General features: G+C 42.4%; 1 protein-coding gene across 1 annotated transcript in view; it reads left to right on the top strand.

The window, feature by feature from the left end:
• The first annotated feature begins 458 nt into the window (after positions 1-458).
• SLC35F3 (solute carrier family 35 member F3) overlaps positions 459-25,938 on the top strand; it is a 53,500-nt gene continuing 28,020 nt past the window's right edge. The window contains 2 exon segments of the mRNA XM_048486038.1: positions 459-629; positions 17,312-17,642. Coding sequence (XP_048341995.1) covers positions 554-629; positions 17,312-17,642 — 407 coding nt within the window. The 5' untranslated portion in view covers positions 459-553.

Genomic DNA, 25,938 nt, shown 5'->3' with positions numbered 1-25,938 from the left:
ACAGCGCGCCAAATGGACTAACTAAATGGTCCGATTTTTCCCCTGGTTAAATCTGGTCTCAACGACTCACCCTGCAGAGGTTTGCCCTGGTGAGTCAACAAGAACCATGGACCCTCTTAGCTTTGCGGCTTTCTGACTTCCGGCTGCCGTCATATCTCCCCGCTCCCAAATTTGATGCTGGAATTCAGTTCGGCTCTGGGAGACACCCCCCCCCCCCCCGCGCCCATCGGTTGCCGGCGGGTGATACTTTCCTTCCTCGTGAGGAGAAGCCCTGCTGAGCTCCTGCACTTGTCCACAAACTGACGGCGACGGGAGGGGCCTGTCTGGTGACGTTTTGTTCCCAGCGTGGAGAGGCGAGCGTGCGGGATTGGAGGGAGGTGGCGAAGAGCTGCAGCTGCTGCAGCGGAGGAGGAGGAGGAGGAGGAGGCGAGACTGGGCGAAACGAGAGCCTGGCGTGCTTCAATAAGGGGCAAGGGGGCAGCGCGCTCTGCTGCAACCGGCTTCAGGATGTAGGCGACCGGCTGAAGGGCTCTTGCTGGCGGAAGGGCTCATCATGAAGAAACACTCGGCCAGGGTAGCCCCTCTGAGCGCGTGCAACAGCCCGGTCCTGACTCTCACCAAAGTGGAAGGTAACTGTGCCTGCCGAGCCGGACAGTCCTGCCGTTGCCCGTGCCCGAGCATCTCCCGATGCCCGGGAAAAGGGTGCGAGCCCCGCGCTTTGGGTGCCGGGTGGCTTCCCTGCTGCAGTCTGTCTCGCCCTCCCGGCGCAGGACGGAGGGGGTCCGTAATGCCATCCCTGAGTGGACTCCCTTTCGCCAGCAAGGCAATGCGGGCATTCCCGTCCGGAGGGTCGAAAGTCACCTTTTCGGGCGAGCGGGAACGCGGTAGACCCTGGTCCTCGCCCCTCCCCCCCCCCCCCCCCCCCCCGGTGCCCGGCGAAGTTTTCTTTTAGCGCATGAGGAAGAAGAGGCGGGTGTAGGAACTTGCTGCATTGGGGCAGGGCAGGGCAGGGGGAGCACCGCTCCAGTAGTTGCCCCCCCCCCCGGAAAACGGGTCGGGCTCAGCTTTGAGGCTTGGGCATGAGGTAATTTGGCGGGTATCCATTTTAAGGGGGAAGGAAAGTCGATGTTCCGCGCCGCGGGGAGTGCAGGGGAAAGCCCACACCACCTCTGGGCTGCTGTTTTGGGTCTTGCGTGTACGACGGTGTCCTGGCTGTTTGGAGGTAGAGACGGAGAGACTTCTGGAAACACTTTGGGGGTGTTCTGCTGATAGCTCAGATCCTTGCCGCAGTTTGGAAAGGGCATTTCATTCAGGCTCGTAGAGCCCCTTTAAAGGCTAGGAACTTCTTGCTACGCCAAAAGGGCGTGGGGGGATCCCAGACAATTTATTACTGTTTGATCCCGCCTGTCGGCATTGGCAGATAGATGAGTGTTATGCTAGTTCCGAGGGGCTTGCCTTTGCCTTAATTGCAAGTTGGGCTGCAGCCGCTGAGCATCTCGAGCTGCCATGGCTCTTCTTTCATGAGCCGAGGCAAGAAGGCTGTTAATTGAAGTTGCTTTCCGAGGCCGCCTCAGACAGGACAAACGGTTGTGCCACTGATACGGTTGGCTGCCCTGGCAAGGAGAGAGGATGCAGTGCCCATGACATGATTGGGGGCAAGGAGGCTTGCGGTGCTTTGCTCAGAAAAACAGGCTACTTGGAAGTTTGGGGGCACAAGGAAAGTGAAGGGCGGTATAACTGTGAAGGAGGGGAAGGGGAAAGCTGAAGAAAGTGCCTCTGTGGAGAATCTAGAGTTAAGGGAAAGAGAGGGAAAGATGGCCCTTGAGAAGTTTTCATAAAGACAGACAAGTACAAAGAAGGAATATAAGTGTTATGATTGATACATAATTAGGAGATTTAATAATTAGGGGATTGTAATTAGAAGATGGAAATTGGAAAAGTCAGAAAAACAGAAAGAATGAGAAGAGAGTACCTATGAAAAAAATAATCAGAAGAGCAAGGGTCATAGATGCAAGGTACTAATTAAAACTGAATGTGCATCGTAAAAGAAACAGTGCAATCTTAAACGGAATTTCACCCTTTTTAGTTCATCAATTTATTTATTTATTTTTAGATTTATACCCCACCCTTCGACTCAGGGCAGCAATAACAAGATAAAACCAATACAATAAAATAGAATAAATATTTAAAAAACAACTATATAACAAATCAACATCTCGATGGCGACTTAACCCCCACTATCCCATGGGAGGCAAGTAATAATAAAAATCAGCCCAGCTGGGCCCTAAACGCCTGGTGGAAGAGCTCTGTCTTGCAGACCCTGCGGAAAGAACTGAAATCCTGCAGGGCCCTGATCTCACTCAGGAGCCCATTCCACCAGGTAGGGGTCAGGACCAAAAAGGCCCTGGCCCTTGTTAAGATGTTGCTTACAGTTACTCAAAATTAGGGCATCAACAATAGGCCTCTGCTCTATTTTTTATTGGAAGTATCCGAAGGAGAAGATTTGTAGCTTTCATATAACAGCGAGTGATTTAATCTGTCAATTGCTTCTGTAGTAAAGGGGTTGGGGGGGGTTAACTTAACATGTGACAAAAATAATATGATTCAAAACATTGCATAAAGGTGGTGAGGAAGGAAAATAAGTTGTGAGTCTGGAAGTCTAAGTTAAGCTACATGTAAAGACAAGGGAAAAATTAGCCAGAAAGGATGGAAAAGATGGAATGGTAAAAATGGTGGTGATAAAAGAAAAATGGTGAGATGGTGAAGATAGGTTTAAAAACATTAAGCAAAGGTGAAAAAATATGAGGGGGGAAAGAATGAGGTTTTAATAAGTTTTTACCAAGAAAAAGTAGATTGTTTTGTATATTTCAATAACACAAATGAACACCAGAACCCCAAGTTTTGGGTTTTCATTCATGTGCCTGAACATGCAAATTTTAACTTCTACAGGACAAAGCCCATGCCATCATCTGTTGGACTAGTTTAATTTTTAAGGACAATGCTAGGATTAACAAATTATAAGAATAATGGGGAATGTCACATTGTCCCTTTTAAACATATTAGTGGTTTTTCTGCATGTGCTGCACTTTACTAGCTTTTGTATGCACATGAACATCACAGTTTTGTTTAATGGGTTTCAAATACCAACATCTAGATTAGGCTTCTGCCATGTGCTCTCTGTAGGACTTCCCAGAAAATATAGTTGGTACAGAATGCTGCAACTAGAACACTGTCTGGTATGGGTCATAGGATCATGTCACTACAGTCTTGTCCACCTACACTGGCTATCAATTTGTATCTGGGTTTTAATTCACAATGCTAGCATTCACCTTTAAAGTCCTATACATCTTGGGATCAGCATACCTGAAAGACTGCCTAATTCCTTCTGAACCTATTCCACTCCTGCAGTCATGTTTGGAAGCATTGCTTCAAGTGCCCCCACCATCTGAGGCAAGACAGGTGACAACCCAAAAAAGAACCTTTTCTGTTGTGTCTCCACAACTCTGGAATGGGACCCCAAGAGAGAACCATCTGTCTCGCTCTAACATTGTCTTCTATCAGCAAGTGAAGACTTCTTTGGTTTTGTTTGGCATTCTCTCTCTTATTAGCCCTCGCCCCTGTTTGTGTTTTTTATATGTTTATATTCTGTTTTAGTCCTGATCTGGATAGCCCTGGGCTTGCCTGATTTTGTCAGATCTCAGAAATTAAGCAGGGTCAGTCCTGATTAGTATTTGTAAGTGTTCTTAGAATTGTCAGTCTCTTGCAGAATTTATACACCCATATTCATATCAATTTTTTTATCATCTGGCAGCCATGTATGTGCTTCTCTGAAGTTTACTATGTTCAAGTTATTTAGACAGTTTGTTCATTCTGGAAGAATCATTAGTATTCTGAAGAAGTTGCTTGTGAGGCTGCATACTTTAAAATATAAAAAGATGTGCCAGTAAACTTAAGTTGTCTGCCCTATTTCACCTATGCAAATTAAGATGCATTCATGTTTTTCTAGATAAATGATGTAAGTCGCCACACTGGTTCATAGTGAAATCCCAAACAAAATGCATTTAATATATCTTATGAGGACCAACCTAAAGTATGCAAACGATGGAATTTTCCAGAATTTTTTATCAGACTTCTGTTATTTTAACACTAGGCTTCATAAAGAGTTCTAGAGAAACTATACGTAGTTTTTGTGTCATTTTGACTAGTCCTGATTATTACATGCCTTGACTTCTGTTTTTCTGGTGGCTCTTATTGCCTTCTCCTCCCATCCCAAACCTTTTGTATAGAGCTGCTGGTAGTACCATGCTTTTTTTTTAAAAAAAAGTGTTAGTTTGGAATTGCTGCTGGTTAAGAGAACGAGAATATCTGTATCTCTGATTACTCTTTCTTAGACATAAAGTCAATCCAGTATGTAGGAATTACAGTTGTTGAAGTCTGTGGATGTGCCACCTAACAGATAGGCTGCCTCCAGAGGTCTTTCATTGATATGCATTACTTTAACGCCTTCAAGCTTTTTCATCTCACTGCTTGCACAGTAACTGCTTAATCCCAAAAAGGAAGATTTGCCATTTCAGAATATTACAGAGGTGGATTCATCACCATGAACTGAGCCTGTAAGATCATCACATCAATATGTATTCATCAATCAATGAAGCAGCATATGGAATCTTTGTGTGTGTGTTTACATAACTGTGCACTTTGGGTGGCTCACCTGAAGCTTATTAGGGTTCCTTTCTATTTTCTTTTAAACTTTGTACTGAAAGCAAAATTAAAAAAATTCTAAATATTATGTACTTCCTCCTTTTTTTTTGTTACTGAATGAACATACTCAAACTTGCTATGCAGGGCTACATGAACGGTCCATCATGAGGGCAGAGAGGAAGAATAGATGGGGATACTCTTATCTAGACTGCAATCCAGATGGGGGGGAGCATGGAGGTAGCTTCAGCTGGCACCATGCCACATTCACAGGGGCTTTGGGTGGTAAAAACCCTCCTGCTATCCAAATTACCACATTGCTGAAACAGTGTGGTGCACATACACTGCAAAAAAGTGTGGTGTGTGTCGGCAGGACTAGAGGGCAGCATTCCCAGGCAGGAATACTGGTGGAAACTGACTAACAGCAGTTCCACCCCTGGGAATACCCTGGCCTGCCCCACTCCCATACCATCATCCACTCAGTTGCCAGTTTAGCTCCCTGGTGGTTCCCATTTCCAAATTTGCCTGCAAGAGCTGGTGGGGCGGGGGAATTGCCCATGCTACTGTGTCTTGTATTTTTTCACTTTGGAATCTTGGTAGCCCACTGATTTTTAATCTTCCTCCTTTTGCTGTTAGTGAATGAACATACTCAAGTTTGCTGTGCAGGGCTGCACTGATTATGTTTTGAGATGACCAGCATGAGGGCAGAGAGGAAGACTAGATGGGCGAAGAGGAGCATGGCTCATTGATCTGACAAGCAGAAGATTCCAGGATAAGACCTTGTATAGCCAGGATCCATGTATAGTCATTATCACCAGCAGCAGGCAGTATTGAACTGAGACACAACAATAGTCTGACTCAGTATAAAAAAGCTTTCTTGTAAAATTTCTACTTTCTGCATCAATTGTTTGTCAAGAAACTTCTGCTTGTCTGCTATGTATCTCTGTACTGCAGAGGATTTTGGAGCATATGGACACACAAAGAACAAAAGCCAACTAGTCCTGATTGTTTCAGTATTGTAAGACTATGCCCAAAAGCATACTCAGTGCTCCCCATGACTATGTCCTATGTCTTTCACAGACATTTGTTCCCAATTTTTAAAAAATCTTCTCATTGAGGAATCTCTGATATAAGCTTTGGAGGATCCTCAGTATTCCACCGAACCCAGTTGGAAAATTACTGATCAAGCAGTCACTGGTAAAAGACATGGTGTGTATCTCATCTCCCCCTTATCACCACCATCACCAAGTTCCAGAATTCTAAGTTAATAAAAAAAAGAGTAGCTGTTTTCTTATTTTGTACTTTTTCTCCCCTAAGATTAATACTAGAGATAGATGAACTTCAAGGCTGTTGGTTCTGGTGGGTTTTCCAGTCTGTGTGGCTATGATCTGGTTGATCTTGTTCCTAACGTTTTGCCTGTATCTGTGGCTGGCATCTTCAGTGTGTCACAGAGGGAAGTCTGTTACACACTGTGTCCGGAGAGAAGGGAATGTTTGGAGTATATATTGTACATGTCCCGGGGGGGCGGGGAACCAATCCGTAAGTGTTTGGGTGGAACTTGTTATGCAAAGATGTGGTTGATAGTATTGTATTGCGGGTGGGGCTTATCAGTCCAGGGAGTGATTCACATTTTCATGCCCTGCAGCAGCAGTAGTATTGGTGAATGCAAATCCTGTGTTTGGGTGGAGTCCATTGTTCATGAACTTAGAATGCTTTGGGGGTTGCTTTTGGTGTTTTTAAGTACTGGTAGCCAAGCTTTGTTAATTCTCCGAGTCTCTTCTTTCCTGTTGAAGTTGTCTTGGTGTTTGTGAATTTCAGTGGCCTCCCTGTGCAGTCTGACAAAGTAACCTTCTGAATTGTCCAGAATTTCAGTGTTTTCAAATAAAATGTTATATCCAGCTTTGTCCAAGACACGTTTTGCAACTACAGATTTTTCAGGATGGTTAAGCTGACAGTGTCTTTTGTGCTCTTTAATACGAGTCTGAATGCTGCATTTTGTGGTTTTTATGTAGATCTTTCGACAGCTGCAGGGTATGCGATAGACTCCTGCAGAAGTGAGGGGGTCCCTCTTGTCCTTTGCTGAGCGTAGCATCTGCTGTATTTTCCTGTTAGGTTTGAAGATGGTTTGTAGGTTATATTTCTTCATCAATTTTCCTATTTGATCAGTGATTCCCTTGATGTATGGTAGAAATATTTTTCCTGTAGTGGGCTGTTTCTCTTCAGTCCTCTGGGTTTCTCTTGGTCTTAAAGCTCTCCTGATTTCTGTTGTGGAGTAGCCATTTGCCTGCAGAGCCCAGTTTAGATGATTGATTTAAATCAGGGAGGAGGTGAGGTTCACAAATTCATTTTGCACAATCTGTCAGAGTTTTGATTATGCCCCTTTTCTGTTGTGGATGGTGACTGGAGTTTTTATGTAGATACCGGTCTATGTGTGTCGGTCTTCTGTATATTGTGTGGCCCAATTGGTGGTTGGGTCTGCGAAAGACCAAAATGTCTAAAAAAGGCAGTTTTCCTTCTTTTTCAGTTTCCATGGTAAATTGAATGTTTGGGGGGGATGCTGTTAAGGTGGTCCAGAAAGTTCAGCAGTTCCTCCTCACCATGGCTCCAGATTGTAAAAGTGTCATCTACAAATCCACCAGGACCAGTTGAATCCGGCTGTGAAAGCCTTCGACAATACATTTAAGGCTGTTGGTTCAGTATTGTTACTTCTCAGTACCTACCCTGTAAAGTTACTTGAGTACATGAAAAAATTCAAAATATAAGGGATTTTTTGCTTGCTTAGAACCAAACAGCCAGTTTAAAAAAAAAGTTGCTGTGATCATTGAGATATCCTTTTGAAAGCAGATTTAAATCAACATTCCTTTTGTTTGGAATATCACTTTTATTTGTCAAATGTAACTGAAATTCTCCCACCTTAACTTTAATAGCTCCTTTGCTACTTTGAGAAGTTAACCAAATTAGATAGAAGACTGTTTAACTCACGAGATTAGCAACACAAACCTAAACAGACGTATACCCTACTAAGCCCATTGAAGAGATTGATTTTATTATTGACTGTGGAAAGTAGGTCATCACTGACAAGGCTATCACATACCTCTTCTAAGTGAAGTCTGTCTATGTAGGATTCTTGAGGAACAACAGAAAAAGGAAATGGTAGAAGCTTTTAAGACCTTGGGATGAATTTAGTATTAGGAAAAAGTAGGTGGTAAAATAAAGATTCATGTGATTATTTTCTCACCAATTTATATATTCAAATCAAACCAGAGAGTTGTCTGAATTTGATTTCATCTCTAGATAGAAGAACCCATATTCAGTCTCTGCACTAATCCTGAGGTGAACTTACAAAATACATCCTAAAGCTCTCAGGTAATGGGATCATCAGTCTGAGCCCTTTTGTCTTAGTTATCTATGACCCAGGGATATCTTACTATATGACTGAGCAGCGTGTTCCTAATCCACAAACCAGCAAAAGTGAAGGACTCTAGGAGATGTAGTCCAGAGGGTGTCATTATGCTTTGCAGAAGCAGAGATTGTCTTTTTGTTTCAAGATACATAAATTGGACTCTTGGTTCCCAAAGCAGTCTAATACAAAGAACTATATAATGTGTAAATCTGCATGCTCAGAAGTAAGTCTAACTGTATACAATAGTTTACTCCCATAGGACTACACAATCTGTTAGTTTTTAAGATGACATAAGATTCTTATTTATTTTGTCCTTTTCGATAAACTAACACCTGGGATCTGGTAATCAAGCAAAACTACTGCCCTTATAAAAATGAAAGCATCAGTGGGATAATGTTATTTTTAGCTTTTAATAATTAAGCTCCTGTAAATCCACGCTTCATCCTTTTATTCATAATTAAGGTTTTTTTCCCTTCCTAGAATTTGGCTTCTTTATATACTGTTTCTTTCAAATGGGCTTTGGCTTATATATGCCTCTAATTTGTAATATACAGCTGGTCACATTATAAAATGTTTTTCATTACAAGTTTGGCTTCTTTCATGTTTTAATAATAAGTTAGTGGTAGCTCCAGTTAATTTTAAGGACTTATTGTTGCTAAGTGATACTGAGTAAAGGTAGAAAAGTCCCTGAGATCAGGACATGTTGATATTACCAACATGTTATTTGTGGGTCAAACTACAAACTGTGTGCCCCAATACCATTTTAAAAATAGAAGACTTCAGGAGAGGAGAATTAAGAATAGAGAAATGGCAGGTGAGACAGGACTTAATAATCTTCTCTTTTACCATTTCTCCATCCCAAATAACTTTTAACCTCTAGTCACATGTTTATCCTTGTTTCTTACATTCTTGTTAATTACCAGATGTATCATTTCAGATTTGCTGACAAGTTGATAGTACTACTTTAAATGTGACCAGTAAGGTTCAGAAGTGTAATTGAGGCTGATTCTGCATGGTACAAATATAATAGGTTGACAAAGGGAAATATCCCGGTTTGGGTAAGAACTTTGCATGGTTCCCTTCCCCAAAGCAGGATTGACCCATTATATTTCCCTCAATCCAGGTTTTTCAAATAACCCCAAAATCACAATCTTTTCCAAAAATCCCATGTTGAACCAACTCCCAAGAAAACACCATGGGTGCCAAAACATTTTATTTTTCCTGCCCAACTCCTGTTCTCCCCGCCTTTCGTCATGTCAGTTTTATTTCTGCTGAGCTGCCAACCAGTGTAATAGCCCACCATTTCAGAAATATACCCCAAGCATGTTTTCTCACTTTGGCAGCGACTGTGAGCACTATATCACCCAAAAGTGTACAGCAATGGATTCACAACAAATGGGACCATTGCAAGCAATGGCTCCATTTCCTTTTCTTTTTATTTCTTGGGTTCTCAGAGCATATAGCTAGGCAGATGCACACCTTTGGATGTGGATGGGACATATCACTTTGTTCCCTTTGGGGACAAATTTTATTATATTGTATATCACAAACATGTATCATGTTTACATGTCCCATAGTTTCAAAGCTCTAAGCTTTTTTCCCATGCTGTAGAAATGAAAGGGAGAGGTCCTGCTTGGGCTCCTAGGGTTGCTGTAGATCAGGGGTCCCCAAACTACGGCCCGGGGGCCAGATGTGGCCCCCTGAAGGCATTTATCCAGCCCGCCAGGCATGGCAGCAATGGCTCCATTCATGTGCAGTGGGGGCTCGAGGGAGAGGAGGAACCGGCCACAACGGCTGTTGATTGCAGTTACATGATGGCACCCCCAAATCTCCATGAATTTTCTGACCCGGAGTTGGAAACCTTACATGTGGCAACGCCTGCTCCGCCCTTCCCTCTCGGCTACTCCATGTGTTGCTCTCAGGCTTTCTGTTCCGCCTCACTCCCATTGGCATCAGCCAGGCTGGTGAATCGCTCGCTGGCTGCTAGGGAGGAAAGAACCCAGGAAGATACCTGATCCTGGGTTAGATGGAATGCTTCAGTGGGAAAGTTCTGCTTTTTTTTACAGGGGAAGGTATCTCCACAGCCTCCCCCAACAATATTTGGAAGCCCACCCTGTACTTGACATACTTTGGTCACTGTTCTAAAAATAGACCATGACAGAGAAAGGCTGAAAGGTGAAATCAAACATTTTACAATCATTTGTGCATAGGAATTTGTTCATAGTTTTTTTAGTCCGGCCCTCCAACAGTCTGAGGGACAGTGAACTGGCCCCCTGTTTAAAAAGTTTGGGGACCCCTGCTGTAGATTCTCCACCAATCAGAAGCATTCCCTTAGCACAGTGGTTCTCAACCTTCCTAATGCTGTGACCTTTTAATACAGTTCCTCATGTTGTGGTGACCCCCAACCCTAACATTGATCCATTTTACAGATGGAGAACACTGATGCATAGAGTCTTTGGCAACCCCTGTGAAAGGGTCATTCGACCCCCAAAGGGGTCCTGACCCCCAGGTTGAGAACCACTGCCTTAGCAGAAGGTGGGAGCTGGCAGAAGAGGGACTGTGGTGATGGAACAGCCAATCAGAACACAGGAAAAATGGAATGTTTGCACCTGCACTTTGCATTGCAAAAAAAAGGGGGGGGGGGGGTGAGAAGGAAAATCAAACATCAATGCAAAGGACAAAAATGGAATAAAATAGACCTGGATTTAAAAATAACGGATGTAACCCGTTGTTATTGTGCTGTGCAGAATTGACCCTAGTTAAACTTGTTATATAAAGTTTTATAAATCACAGAACTTAAGGAAGTAGCATACTCATTTGCTTGATTGAGTGCTTACATCCTGTAACAGAACAAAAGCCTATTTGGGAGGAGGCAAGCAATGTAATCTGCAACTGGCCAGTGGTCAGGGTCCAGAGGCAGGATGGCTGGTAAAAGGGTTTAGTGTTCTCTCCAAAGGCAGAGGTATCAGGGGGCAGGGCAGGCGCATTGCACTGGGCACGCATCTGAGGGGGCGGAAAATCACACACACCATGCACCCCGCCGTGGGTTCCCCCCCCCATTTCACCTTGAGTGAGGAAACAAGGTGCAGGCTGGAGAAGCTGCCTGATGCCTTGGGCTGGCACGGGCGGGTGGGAACTACACTTTCAAGGAGACCTTGTGAGCCCCAAGTTCCCGGGGGGGGGGCACAAGTCTTGACTGAGCAGTGCATAGCCCAGCTATTCCTCTGGTTCTCTCTTTTATGTACATAAAGTGCTGTCAAGTCACAATGTACCTACAATGACCCCAGCAAAGGGCTTTCAAAGCAAGTGAATAAAATAGAGGTGGTTTGCCATTGCCTTTTGTCCGTAGAGTTTACCTTGATGGATTCCCTTTCTAGTAACTGCCCTGCTTTGCTTCCCAAGATCACAGTGATGATTGGGCTGCTACTGCAGGGCTTAGCGAGAGCAGCCCTCTGGGCAAACTGTAGCCCTAGACTAGAAACCTGAGTTGGATGCCCACCCCACCCCCCCCAACATGGGCGGCCACTCCCACCACTGCAAATTTGTTTTGCACTGGGATATTGGTGCCTTACAGTAGGTGAAGTTTTTTAGACATATCAGCACCCAAAGGGGCTGGCCCTTATCTGGGAGACTGTCTCCTTATGCTACTCCCAAGTTTGGTGAGGTTTGGTTCAAAGAGTCCAAAAGTTGGGACTCCCCAAAGGGGTACCCCATCTCCTCATTGCTTTCCAGATAGGAGCTAATAGGAGATGGGGCTACACGGTTTTGGTCCCAACTTTGGCCCCCCACAGACCAAACTGCACCAAATAGAGAGGCTATCATCAGGAGCAGTCACCCTGATGAGACCCTGAAAGTTTTGAGACTGTGCCTTCAGAATGCCCCCAGACCTGCAACCCCATGGACAGCAATACAGAAAACTCAATGGTCAGAACAAAGATTCTTGGGCAAATTTCTGGGATGTTCCCTGCAGGGGCTTTTTGATTGATATGTATCGGCACCAAAATTTCAGGGTTTCATCTGGAAACTGTCCTTATGGTGTACTAAATTTGGTGCAATTTTAGTTTGAGTTAGGGTCCGAGTTATGGACCCTCAGAAATTACCCCATCACACCATCTCTTTGCTAAGGCGAGATGGGCTGCCACGAGGGGTCCATGGAATTTGGACCCTTCCTAAACTGCACCAAACCTTTTGAAGTGCACATCGCTGACTGTGTCCAGATGATACCCTGAAATTTTAGTGATGATTTCGATCAGAAGAATGCCCTCCTACAAGAACATCCCAAATTTAACAAGAATCTGTGGTCTACAATGAGGATTCTACATTACTAAGTCAATGGGGAGTTACGAAACTGAAAAGTACATTTTGAAGGCATGAATCCTCAAAACTCGAGAATCATCAAGAGAGAGAACTGCTAATGATTCCCCAGGTTTTGGTGCAGTTTGGTTCAAGGTAGGCCATAGGATTATGGACCCTTAAAACTAACCAACCCCATCTCCTAATAGCTCCCATTGGAAGCTTTAATGAGGGATAAGAAACACCACTAGAGATCCATAGCTTTGGACTCCTGAACCAAATCTCCCTCAAACTTGGGGAGTAGCTATAAGGACAGTCTCTCCTGATGCAATGCTGAAATTTTTAAAGATGCTGCTAGCCCTAAAAAACTGCACTCCTGAAGTAAACCAAAATGGAAGGAAACCACTAAAAAAATACCCAAAAGAAACAAAGAGCCCAGCTTGTTTTGAGTGCCCCACAAGGTGATGCCCTGGGCAGCTGCCCACCTTGCCGAATGGGCATTACGCCAGTGGCTATACTATATCATTCCTCTGTTAGGATCATTAGGAGTGAAGCTGCTGAGATACAGGATCAGACACTGGAATTAAGGCTTTATAATGTTTTATTTGCTCCCTGAATTACCTGGTTAGATGCTAAGTCCACTGGTGGAGTTTGTAATGTTGCCAGTGTGATTTCTCTGTTCATTTTACGCCTCCTTCTGCAGATATTCTGTTATGGTAGCACAACAGGTAAGGTATTGCTGGAAGTCCTAGACTGATTCTCTCAACATAGCTTCAAAGTGGCAAAAGTAATACAGCCCCTTAAATATTGATAGATCTTCCAGTAACTTCTTATTAAAACAGGATAGAAGCCAAACCTACAACACTAGGAGTTTTCTTCTGGGTCAATAAATCTAATTCTACAGGGATTAATAGCATCATGCTCAGTATGCTGTCTAGTTTAGGCAGAGTAAGTTCAAAAGACTGTGTCCCATGTTTTATGGTTACCTTTAAAACTTTAACTTATTTGTTCTCCTCTGGTTAGATGGATACAAATAGTGGAATGTACATTGATTCACAAATAAACATCTGGTTGATCCCATTTCACTTCAGCTTCCAGCTTGGTCATGGTAAGGAGATTGTGTTGGTCGACCTCACAGACAAGCTTCGCAGACAAATATATTGACCAGATATCTGGAGGCTGTGGTGAAATTGTTGAAACAGAGACAGTTGAAACTGAATCCATTCAAGATGGAGGTTCTGTGGAGAAGCATGTCACAGGGGGCGCTGGTGGGAGCGGTCGTGTTTTCAGGAGGGGGACAGCTAATCTCCTCCAATAGCCTCTGTACCTCTTGTTGTTGCTCTCAGACCTTTTTAATAATTTTAATTATAATTCATTAGAATTATATATGAACTTTCCATATCTGGGGAAAAGAGGTTGTTATTCAACAGAGCTCCAGAGAGGGCTAAAGAAAAAGACGGCTTCAGACTGCCAGATATTGGCCTGAGTGTAACAACATCTACATAAATATGACAGAAAGTGAACAGAGAAAGATGATGGATATAACAGTTATAGGGTCTTCCTTTCCCTTTTGCTAGGAGGCAGAAAAAGCTTTCACATTACTTCCTGTATGAGCCTGGGAAGCTATCTTCTCCCCAGTTTATTTCCTACCTCTGCAGATTTCTTCAGGCTCTTACAAAAAAGATTTTTTTCATCCATTCCTTCTGTTCGTGAGTGTGTATTTTGTGCCCCACACCCTTCTACATCTTCAGCTTCTTTATTGGAGCAATTGGAGAGAACTAAGCTGCACCAGCTCCCAAGGCCACACAGCTCCCTTTTCCCCACCATTTTCTCTTCAGCCCACCTCAAAATGGCGACTGGCTCCTTCTTCCCTGAAAGGGAGATTTTTGCCCATTCCACAGCTGAGGCAATGAAGGTAGCTCGGGATCAAGTTTTAGCTGCCAACTCACTTTCCAGGGAAGCTCAAAACCTCCCCACAAGAAAGAACAGCTCCGCTGACCACATTAAGAATCAAGTGGCCCAATCTGCAGACAGTGCACAACCTGCAGACAGAGCACAAAAATGTTGCGTTTCTCCTCAGTTCAGCCGAACGCCTTCCCAGGGTGCTTCATTTAGCAGCTGCACTCCTGCCAGCAGCACCAGGTTCCCAAGACCAAAGGAGTGCCTGGCTCCTGAAACAACGAGGGATTCTCCTGACGATCATCCTTCCGAGACAAGGCAAGATCGTGGGCCCCCAGGGGGAGGAGAGGAGATGGTGGATCGCTCCTCACCTGTCATGTTACTAGCAAGTAACACTTCCACTCAGCTCAATGCCTCTAATGAAGCCCTCATTAACAGGTTAAGGGCTGCTATGCATGAGGAAATTCAAAAGTACCCATTTGGCCAGGGTGCCCAATAGAGCACAGGTTCATGTCCCACAAGACGAAAATTACCCAGCTCCCTTATCCTCCCATGTCTCCCACAGTTCCCATAGGGAACACTCCAGCACCCATCATGACAAGATAATGTCATGGTCCCCGTTTTACTGGCTCAGCTATTTTTCTGATTTCTCAAGACTTACAAGCTGTAGATTGGAGAATAGACTGCTTAGGAGTGAAGGTTCTGAAGGTTTAGGAGGAACTAAGTCAAAAGCACTTGAGCATACTTATGTCTTGGAGCATTTCACTGGAAATGAACTCGTATTATTTATACTGTAGGGTGGAGAAGGTGATTTTCATAGCCAAAGTGAACAAAGAAGGCATTCTGGAAGAAAGACACAGACTACTTCAGAAAGCAGTGTAGCTTGTTTTAGGTAGAGTGTTCTTCCAGTGTGAGATCATAATAGCATCCTTGGAAATTCAATCCCTGATGTGTCAGATCATTTTCATAGTAAAGTGATACACAAAGTATTGTATGTCATGCTGTTTCTCCAGTGCAGCACCTTTGTTAGTGTATTTTAACACCTTTAAGAGTGTACATGGAAGAGCTATACATAACACATATTTCCTTATGATTAAATGGGCTGTGGGTTTGCTAACATCTACATTAAATGCTTTGCAAAGATGAGAATGTTATCCAGCGGTACTTACAGGGACAAAATTTATTTATTTATACTTGTGTTTATAGCCCATTGCCACCAATGCACAACAGGCTCAGGGCAGGTAACAATTTAAAATACACTGAATAATACATAATTTAAAAATTAAATTTAAAACAATTGCCAATTATAGGATGGCAAAAGACAATAAATGTACGTACTCTAACAAGTACCTTTTGGGTGTAAATACAGCTGAAGAGATTCAGGACACAATGGAGCTGACACACAACTGGATAAACCAGAGTTGACATAGTGGTAATACAGTAAAGCCTGAGATGATCAAATAGGTGCATGGTAGCATTATAGTTGTTTGATACTTGGAGGCACAAAGTGTCCAGGTATAACTAATGGATATAGTTTATTGTATAGCATCATTGCTCTAAATTATATGCCTGGTGGAACAGCTCCATTTTACAGACCCTGAGCTAGATCAGTTAAACATCTGGCTTTCCTAGGCACAGTGTTCCACCTTTGCTAGCAATGGATGTCTGCACTGTCATGCCCCCAGAAGAAATGCTCTTACTATTTTCTTAATAGAAGTCTCAATTGCATTCCCTACAGTTACAATGGGTTTAGTTCCTTTTGTATAGTGTTCTAAGGGAGGAAAAAATGTAGTTAGACCCTGTCCCTCTAAGAAATCCCCCTAGTCTTCCTTTCATTGCCCAGTAATGCTCCTATTTAGTTAGTTTAGTCTAAAGGTGCCAGGGAAGCTGGAAGGCTGTACTGTCATTTCTACCATCTAAGGTGTACTTGGGCATCAAGTTAAGGTAAGTTAACAGAAAATTCGAATCCAGATAAGAGGGATACTAGTGGAACCAGGAAGCCCAGACAAATTAGAGATTTCTTGGAAGGAGTCATGAAAGGATAAAAAGTTTCAAGCTTCAAGTTGTTCCAGTCAAGCAAGTACTTTATTTTAGTCAGACCCTGGGAGGAGTTGGGGTCTCAATGGTGCTAAGCAATAACCCCTTTTTTTTTTTTTTTTTTAACTATTTTTTGAGTTTGAGTCTCCCACTCTGTTCTGGCCACAAGGCACATAGAATATTTTACTTGGGGAACAGAACATGCACAGCATAGGCACATCTGGGTATTTTTTCTCAGATGTATCATTACATGATTTGCACCCTGTTAATATTTGTTTCTCTGTAATATTTTTATTTTGTATTCAAATGGTAGGATCATTGGGCACATAGTACATATCCTCCTCAATCAACTGGATATGTGTCTCTGTTCATACACCCTTTTATGCATTACAGCTGTCAGCTGGTTTTATAATATCTATATTATTCCTGACTGTATTCATGTTCTTTTCAGCTTTTTTTTTGTCTTAAAAACCAAATTCTTGAAGAATTATGTATCTGAATATGCAGGAGCTGTAGAAAGGTTAATTTAGCACAGACTAAATAATTAACTCAGTTATCTAGCCAGTTCCAGACTATTAGAAAGGCTTATATTTCAAAGTATTTATGAGAACAAATCAACTCTTGTTTACATCAAAACATATTTTAGAATAGTTGTGCAAGAAAGGCTAGTTCTGTTCCCTAGTTTATGTCACTGAATGGTCTGTCTGTCAGATGCTATTTTTTAATTTCATTGATTTCAATTGAGTTAGTTTTGATGGGTTGATATAATTTATGCCATAATTAAACTCTGAAAAAAGCACATTCACTTAGGGTGGCTTCATGCTTTAATTTTGTACTCGTGCAAAGAGCCAGAGTACAAAATGCATTCGTACCACCATGTGGTTTGGGCTTTATTTCTTGGAAAGTAAAATGATTTAGAATATTCTCCATCACTTCTAACAAGATCTTCTCTCTCTCCTTTTTCTTTCTTTTTCCTTCCAGGGGATGAGCGTTCCTGTGATTCCCCAGCCCCAGCAGAAGCCCAGGCACATGCTGGGATGGAAGCTGGTGGAAGAGGAAGCCGATGTTGCTGGACATGCTCTGTAGCCCAACTTAAGAAATTTTTCTGGGGAGTGGTGGTGGTGCTTGGTGTATGTTCCTCCTGGTCGGGTTCAACTCAGCTAGCAAAACTGACCTTTAAGAAATTTGATGCACCTTTCACTTTGACATGGTTTGCAACAAACTGGAACTTTTTATTCTTTCCTTTATATTACATTGGACACGTTTTTTTTTTAAATTAGAAACAATGGTATCATATAAAGGAGAAATACAGGTAACTTGAGGAACAATTAGTTTTTTTACTGTGTGTGTGTTGTTTTTTACATTCTCCTCATACTGTTACACAATAGGATTGTGAGTATACATGTTAAATGTGACAAGTGGAAAGAAGAATATTAAAGGTAGCTTCAGATGAGGCAAATAGAAACAAAAACAGGCAAAGATTGGAGGGGAGACACAACTTATTGCTTGAAAGTTTGTTTGAAAGATGTTCTTAATGGATAATAAGAAAGTATTTGACACTTACAGTGTGTCAGAACTGGGTCTGGAAGATGAAAGAATATTGAGAGAAGTTAAATAGCAGAAGCAAAAATTGAAGAATCTGCTAGTGGAGTCCAAATGATGAAGAATGTTATTTTGAAATTGTAGTCAACTATGCTATTTTCTGATCATTTTTGTGAGCAGTAAGAATAATGGAGGAAATATCGTCAAAAAATCAGAACTGCCTCTGAGTACCAAAGGACCACAACATTTCTCATGTCTATCAACATTTCGTGTGTTTTAATAATTAGTGTAAAACTTGGTAGTAATTGGAATGTTTGAATATTGTTATAACTTAGTATAACCTTCAGAGGAAGCAAACTTGTTGCAAAATCTCAGAACCATCTACTGTTGTCGGTCAGTCAGATAATAACAATTAAACTGTGAGGTCATAGCTGGGAAGTAGCATTGAACAGTTTCTTATTGATTTTTAATATTCTGAGTACATGACTCAGTGCTAGCATTATAGCCTAGCTTCCACTAACAATCTAAAGATTGATATTGCTGCTTGTGATTTTGCCATGCTTGAAGAGAACAAAGCAAATCAGATTAATATGACCCTAAAATATTTCAAATTATCCCTTCCATATTGATGAGGTAAAAGCCGTGTGCCCCTGTGATCTGGGAATCCATGTAAAAAAATTGGCCCTCCCTTTGTACCAGAAAATAAGTCAGAATTTATTCTTTTTCTTTTATTTTAACTTTAAAAAAGAAATTGTGTATATTTTTGGTACTGAAAGATAAAATATGTTGATATTATACAGTACTATCAGAGGTGTAGCTATAAGGGGACAGGGGAGTGTTGTGCCCCCTCACCTGTTTAGAATAATTTGGTCATTGAAAACCCTGTTTGAGCGGCCCCAAATTATTAGAAATCCAGCCCTTAGATGTGAGGCTTTTGCAAGATTTTTGTGGACAATGTCTTATCACTTTGCCAGGACCTCCCCATTAATTGGGGTACAGTGAGTCTTTGTGTGTTCTCTATTTTAGACCCCTGCAGTCGACTCTCCCAAGATAATATTGACAGGGTCCCAAGTCTACCACATGCTTTTTAGATCCATGCTCATCCTGGCTGGTGAAAAACCAGTTAGGATGGGATACTCCCCTAGAGAAAATTATCAACCTGTCCCTGAGTTCAGGGAGCCTCTGAGGGACTGCTGTACATTAACTCTTGAAAGAGTTATCCTTGGATTATCCGGACCCTTCCAACTACTGCCCATTGTCCCAGCTTTCTTTCCTGGACCAAAATAGTTGAGAGAGTGGTCACGGAGCAGCTCCAGGCCTTTCTGAAGGACACATCTATTTTGGACCCTTTTCAATCTGGCCTCCTGCTGGTTATTGGATAGAGATGGCTCTGACTACCCTCACAGATGATCTCTGGAGACACCTGGACTGAGGTAGATCGGTGCTGCTGTTATTTCTTGACAACAGAATTCAACCTGGTCAGTCGTGACATTTTGACCCACCACCTCGCTGATGCTGGAATTCATGGGTCAACTTTACAGTGGCTGTTCTCATTTCTCCAGGGCCAGAGACAAAGGGCAGCAGTTGGAGTGTGGGGTCCTGCAAGGGACAGTTCTCTCCCTGATATCTATGCGCCCCTTCCTGCCAGGCTGATCTGGAGTTCCAAGTTTGGGTGTCACCAATATGCTGATAAAACCCAACTGTATCTGTTGATAGACAGTCTTCCAAATTCTGTTCTAGGGACTCTGGCCAGTTGCCTGGAGGCTGTGGTGGGATGGTGGAAACAGAGCCAATTGAAGCTAAATCCACGTAAGATATAGGTCTTGTGTCTGGGTCTGGGCGGGGGCAGATGGGAGTTGGCAGATGCTGACTCTTAACAAGGATAATGAGCAAGTAGGAGTTAGTGCAGCATAAATGAAAACAAAGTAAGTGCACTGCACACCGCTAGCAGCAATAGCTATGTTTTAATGTCAAGTTTCACACGAATGCGAAGCAGCTGGAGTGCGACATGGGACGGTCCCTAGAAAGAGCCGAAAGCAGCTCGGCCGCATGAAGCGCCAGCTACCGGCTGACCCGGGTGAGCATGTCCCTGGAGCCTGGCGGTAGCGTCGCCGGAAGCCTGCTGGGGACAACCCCTATGGCCCTGCCATGCACGCCTGCTTCAGCAGGTGCAGGTGAAGCGGCGAACGTCCCAGGCCTCGGCGACCACGCCCGAGGCCCCGGGAGAATCAAGGTGTAAATTACAAGGGAGGGGAGTGGCGGGAAGCTACTTTCGGGAAGCTGCTGCCGCTTTCTTCAACAAGAGATGTAACCCGAAGCAACACTGGGGAAAACGCCCGGCGTCCCGGACGGACGTAAGGCGACATGTCTGCGAGAAGCTGGCGCTGCTGCGGCGCATTACAGCTCCCCTTGTACCTGAATGAACAGCGGCAAATGGGGATGATGCGCTTTTTGCCGTCCCCAAGCCGCCATTTATGGCCCGTGCGGAAAGGGCCTAAGTTAGTTTACAAAGTGAAAAATCTTTTTTAAAGTATTCAGATCAAGATTCAGAAATTCTTAGGTGTCAGTTAATCTATTTACAAACATATGTACAAAAGCTCAAAAGTGCACCAACAGTGCATCATAATAATGGTTCTCTTTCAAACAATAGGTTTAAAGAACTCAGTACACTGAAGAAAACGAACATTTCTTATTAAGAATTGTTTTCTCTTTACAGATAAGAGCACATACTATACTTACTGTATACACTCGTGTATAAGTCGACCCACATATAAGTCGAGGAACCTAATTTTACCACAAAAAACTGGGAAAACTTATTGACTCGTGTATAAGTCAAGGGTGGGAAATGCAGCAGCTACTGGTAAATTTCAAAAATAAAAATAGATACCAATAAAATTACATTAATTGAGGCATCAGTAGGTTAAATGTGTTTGAATATTTATTTCAAAGAAAAACAGTAAACTAGCTCTGTAAGTGGAAAAGAGGGTCAACAAGAACAATATGGTATCAACAATAACTGTAAAAGTACAAAAACCTTAAGCTTTTTGTAAGGAAGGGTTTTAAACAATGAATCTTACAATAAAAACTGGAATGAACATGCCTGTTCACTGGGACTCAAAACTACCCTGCTTTTTAAAATAATAGTTCATTATTTTTAGTGTACATATTTTTAAAATTGCACATGGCAGGTGTCATTTTAGAAGGAACATTCACACAACCTGTCAGGGGAGGAATGTTTATGTTAGCAGTACCAACATTTCAGAGTATCTTTAAGAGACCCTTCTGATGATACCACCCAGGTTTGGTGATGTTTGGTTTAGGGGGTCCAAAATTATGGATCCCTAAAGTGGGTGCTCTCATTCTCCATTGGGAGTTAATAGTAGATGGGGTTACATTTTGAGGATCCATAACTTTGGGCCCCTTGAACCAAACATCACCAAACCTGGCTGGTATCAGCAAGAAATTATCCTGAGGATACCACCCAGGCTTAGTGAAGTTTGGTTCAAAGGATCCAAAGTTATGGACCCTCAAAATGTAGCCCCATCTACTATTAGCTCCCATTGGAAACAATGGGGAATGGGGGCACCTTCTTTGGGTGTCCATAACTTTGGACCCCATGAACCAAACTTTACCAAACTTGGCTGGTATCATCAGGAGTGTCACCAGATGATACCCTGAAATAGCCTAAAAACTGCGCCCCCTGGCGGCTGACAAAGTAAAAACCCTAAAATATTTTTTAAAATATACCTGACTCGTGTATGAGTCGAGGGGGGCTTTTTCAGTACAAAAAATGTGCTGAAAAACTCGACTTATACATGAATATATACGGTAACTAGTGTGTGGTGTGCAGCATTGTGAGTTTCTTTGACAGACCACTCACTTCAACACAATTTGGGTTGAGTCCATTTCATTTCTTATTAGTGCTGACATAGATTTTGGACATCCCTCTTGCCCTTGAAGTCTTGTACGAAGGAGGACTATATCCAGACATTGGATAGCTCAGGGCAGCTTCCAACACTTAAATAAATCATCATCACCATTGCCTTGCTATTCCCATTTGAGCCGACTTTATAGTAAATAGCCAAATGGTTAACCTTTCAGTAATTGTCAAATGGTTAACCTTTCATAACTGACAATTCAGTGATTGCTTACAGACATCCTATTATAAGCTTAGTTCCTGTGCTTGTTTGTTTTTACTCTTAACTTCTGCTGCTGGCAAACTAAATATTATCTTGAATCCAAATCTAAATTCTGCCAGTTTGACATTTTGTTCTGTCTTTTCTTTTATAATATGTGGTATGAAAGCTTTGCAGTTTGGTTTTTACTGTTGCCATCTTCAGTAATTCTGGGGGTGGGGTGGGGGTTCATCTTTAGTACTTCTCTTTCCTGTGCATGAACATGAATGTGGAGAGCAGGCCACTGAAAATAAGGAGAAACAGGTTTGGCTTAGTTTCTGCAACCCTTTTAATGTGTACACATGCATGTGGGATACAAACCATAACCTGAAAATAGTGTACTTTTTAAAAGGGACATTGTGTAAGAATTCAGTTAAATTTGTGTTCTTGCAGATTATGCCATTATGCCTTACAGGATAGGCTATCATAAGGTGTAAACTGTAATCAGTGAGCTTTGGGTTGTAGTACAGCTGCTGGTGTTTCACACAATCTGATTGTCACAGTGTTGGTGAAGCTTTTATTTAAAGGCTCGCTCCTTGCTAGACTTGGAGATCTATGCCAGTTATCTGTGCTAATTACTTCTGCTTTGTCATTATGTAGAAGAATACAAATTGGTGTTCCAACAGCAGCAACAAGCAATAAAAGCTTTAATATAGAGCTTGAGAGAAAAAAGCTCTGACTATTGGATAGGTTATTCATAAGTTGTTCGTTATAAAATAACTAAACTACGTCTCACCTTCCTTTCAAAGTATAAAGAGTTCATTGCAAATGAAGCATGTAGTGTGATCAAACGTGATCCATGTCAAATGTGTTGCTCTCTTACATACCCACCAGGAAGTACACAGCTTTGGACACCTTTTGATTTTTATCTGTTTGTTTTTTCTCACATCCTGTCAATCACCATATCTTGCCATGTATATATCCTACTTCCAAATTTTCATCTGTAAAACATATTGGAAAAATGTTCATGATTTGCCCCTCCCTCCCTCCTCTCAAGAAGAGGCATATTAGCCTTCTTGCCAGTCTTTTCCCTGAGATATTACCTATATCCAGCATATTCTTTTTACCTACCCTGGCTCCTTGCTGCAGTCTAGCAATTGTCAAGCTGCTAATGAAAGGAGCATAATTTATTTTGATCATGTAAAGTTTACTGGATAGTTTCTGAGCACAGTTCAAGCTTCTTATGAAGATGTTTTAAAGCCTTAAACATCCCTGACTTAGGAGGACTGTGTTCATGTTAAACCCTCACGTGCCTCACCTTGACCCAGTTAACTTATCCTTCAGACGGTGACAGCAGGGCTATATGATTTCTTCTCTGTACATTTTCCCCTCAGAAGGGCCTGCTAGGTTTCTTCTTTGGGGTTTGTTTGTTTTTTTGCCAAATTGTGGGGGGTCAAATTATGAAGTCATTTGAATTGTGGGCTCTTCTTACCCTAAGCGCAAGCCTGCAAGAATAAGTTGTGGAGCAGCATTTTCTTGTCAGTGTAGCCTCCATACTCAATACCCTGCTTTCGTGATGAGTGTTTTGTGTTCCTCAAACTGATTATCTTCTTTGCACCATTTCTGGACAACCAGTAGGCTGCTGTTTTCCCAAGTTCTGTCTTGTGGATCTTCTTATACTGCATGTAGAACTGTAGAACTGTGCAGTGGACTTGGAAGGCAACCAGGCAATTAGATTCTTTTAGGTAATATTCTGAGGAGTCTCTGTCTAGGAAGATGTCCCTGCTGAGCTGAAGCACACTGAGCATGGAGATTAGGGGGGAGGGAGGCTGTTTTGCACCTTGTTCTGTTCATTCAGAATTGCACCCTTGTGTTTTTGTTTTAATTTGTTTTTAATTGCTGTATGGTGAGATGTTTTGTGAAAAATGGCTTAACCACACTGTTGTGAGAACTTCATCAAGCTCAACATTGCACTGACTAATACGGACTCAGCAGCATTCTCTGACACACATATACTATCCGCCTTGTCTATCTATGGTCCAAGGAGTGGGGTGTTAACTATATGAATTGGTGTTGATGAATTATACCAAAGTAGCATAAAATGCTGCTGTAAAATTCTGAGAAATGCTAATGAAAAACTTAAAGGTTATTTAATCTAATATGTAATGATTTAAAATGGTGTGTGTGTTTCTTTGAAATGAGAGGTAAGTTGTAGAATGAAAGGGGGTGAAGGGGGATGAGAGCGTGAAGTGATTGCTTGAGACTGGAAAGAGACTGTGTAGGGTTTTGTATACAGAGAGAAGCAGTCTGTGTTAACGAAAAGTAAAGTAAACTGAGAACAGTATGATGTTAACAGGCCAGTGTTATATAAAGTACAAAACTACCCAAAGAAATAGGTAGAGGGCATTGGGAGACTCAAAATGGAGTCAAATCCCAATACGGTCTCAGAGATATAAAGAAGATATAAAGAAAGACTATTGAGAAAACTCAGCAATGAAGGAATAAGAGGGGAAGTCCTTCTATGGATTAAAAACTGGTTGAGGAACAGGAAGCAAAGGGTGGGTGCAAATGGGAAGTTCTCACAATGGAGAGAGTTGTGTCCCCCAAGGATCAGTGTTGGGACCAGTGCTCTTTAACCTATTCATAAATGACCTGGAAGTAGGGGTGGGTAGCGTAGTGGCAAAGTTTGCAGATGATACCAAATTGTGTAGGGTGGTGAGAACCACAAAGGATTGCGAAGAGCTCCAAGCAGACCTTGATAAATTAGGTGAGTGGGTTAAGAAATGGCAAATGCAGTTCAATGTAGCAAAATGCAAAGTGATGCACATAGGGGCAAAAAATCCGAACTTCACATACACGCTACAGGGTTCAGTGCTATCAGTCACAGACCAGGAAAGGGATTTGGGCGTCTTAGTTGATAGTTCCATGGGAATGTCAACTCAATGCATGGCAGCTGTGAAAAAGGCAAACTCTATGCTGGGGATCATTAGAAAAGGAATTGATAATAAAACTGCAAAGATTGTCATGCCCCTACATATATATAAAGCCAGTGGAGTGCTTAATTGCACTTTGATGTACTGTGTTCAGCTGTGGTCCCCACATCTCAAAAAGGATATCGAAGAGATAGAAAAAGTGCAGAGAAGGGCAACGAGGATGATTGAGGGATTGGAGAACCTTCCTTATGAGGAGAGGCTGTAGCGTTTGGGACTCTTTAGTTTGGAGAGGAGGCGGCTGAGGGGGGATATGATTGAAGTCTATAAAATTATGCATGGGGTAGAAAATGTTGACAGAGAGAAATTTTTCTCTCTTTCTCACAATACTAGAACCAGGAGGCATACATTGAAAATGCTGGGGGAAAGAATAAGGACTAATAAAAGGAAACACTTCTTCACGCAACATGTGATTGGTGTTTGGAATATGCTGCCAGACGAGGTGGTGATGGCCACTAACCTGGATAGCTTTAAAAAGGGCTTGGACAGATTTATGGAGAAGTCAATCTACGGCTACCAATCTTGATCCTCCTTGATCTGAGATTGCAAATGCCTTAACAGACCAGGTGCTCAGGAGCAACAGCCGCAGAAGGCCATTACTTTCACTTCCTGCATGTGAGATCCCAAAGGCACCTGGTGGGCCACTGCGAGTAGCAGAGAGCTGGACTAGAAGGACTCTGGTCTGATCCAGCTGGCATGTTCTTATGTTCAGAGCTATTCTTTAAATTGTTTAGGAATTGTTTACTCTTAGAGGTGCTGGGAATATCTCAGTGGCCCATGTAGCAATTTTAAAAGACTATCAGCTGATAATTTCATTCCCAAGTTCAATGCCAATTTTATATTGTCCTGCGTTGGGATTATCAGAAACACAAGTCAGTTTCCTATTCATCATTTTGAGTTGGTCATCCTAACTGATAAGAAACAGAATTCTCAGGAATTGCAAAGATAACCATCTGTAAAC

The sequence above is a fragment of the Sphaerodactylus townsendi genome, linkage group LG01 (assembly GCF_021028975.2).
Source record: "Sphaerodactylus townsendi isolate TG3544 linkage group LG01, MPM_Stown_v2.3, whole genome shotgun sequence".
Classification (NCBI taxonomy): domain Eukaryota; kingdom Metazoa; phylum Chordata; class Lepidosauria; order Squamata; family Sphaerodactylidae; genus Sphaerodactylus; species Sphaerodactylus townsendi.
The sequence above is the reverse complement of the archived record's forward strand: the minus strand, read 5'-3'. Positions and strand labels throughout refer to the sequence as shown.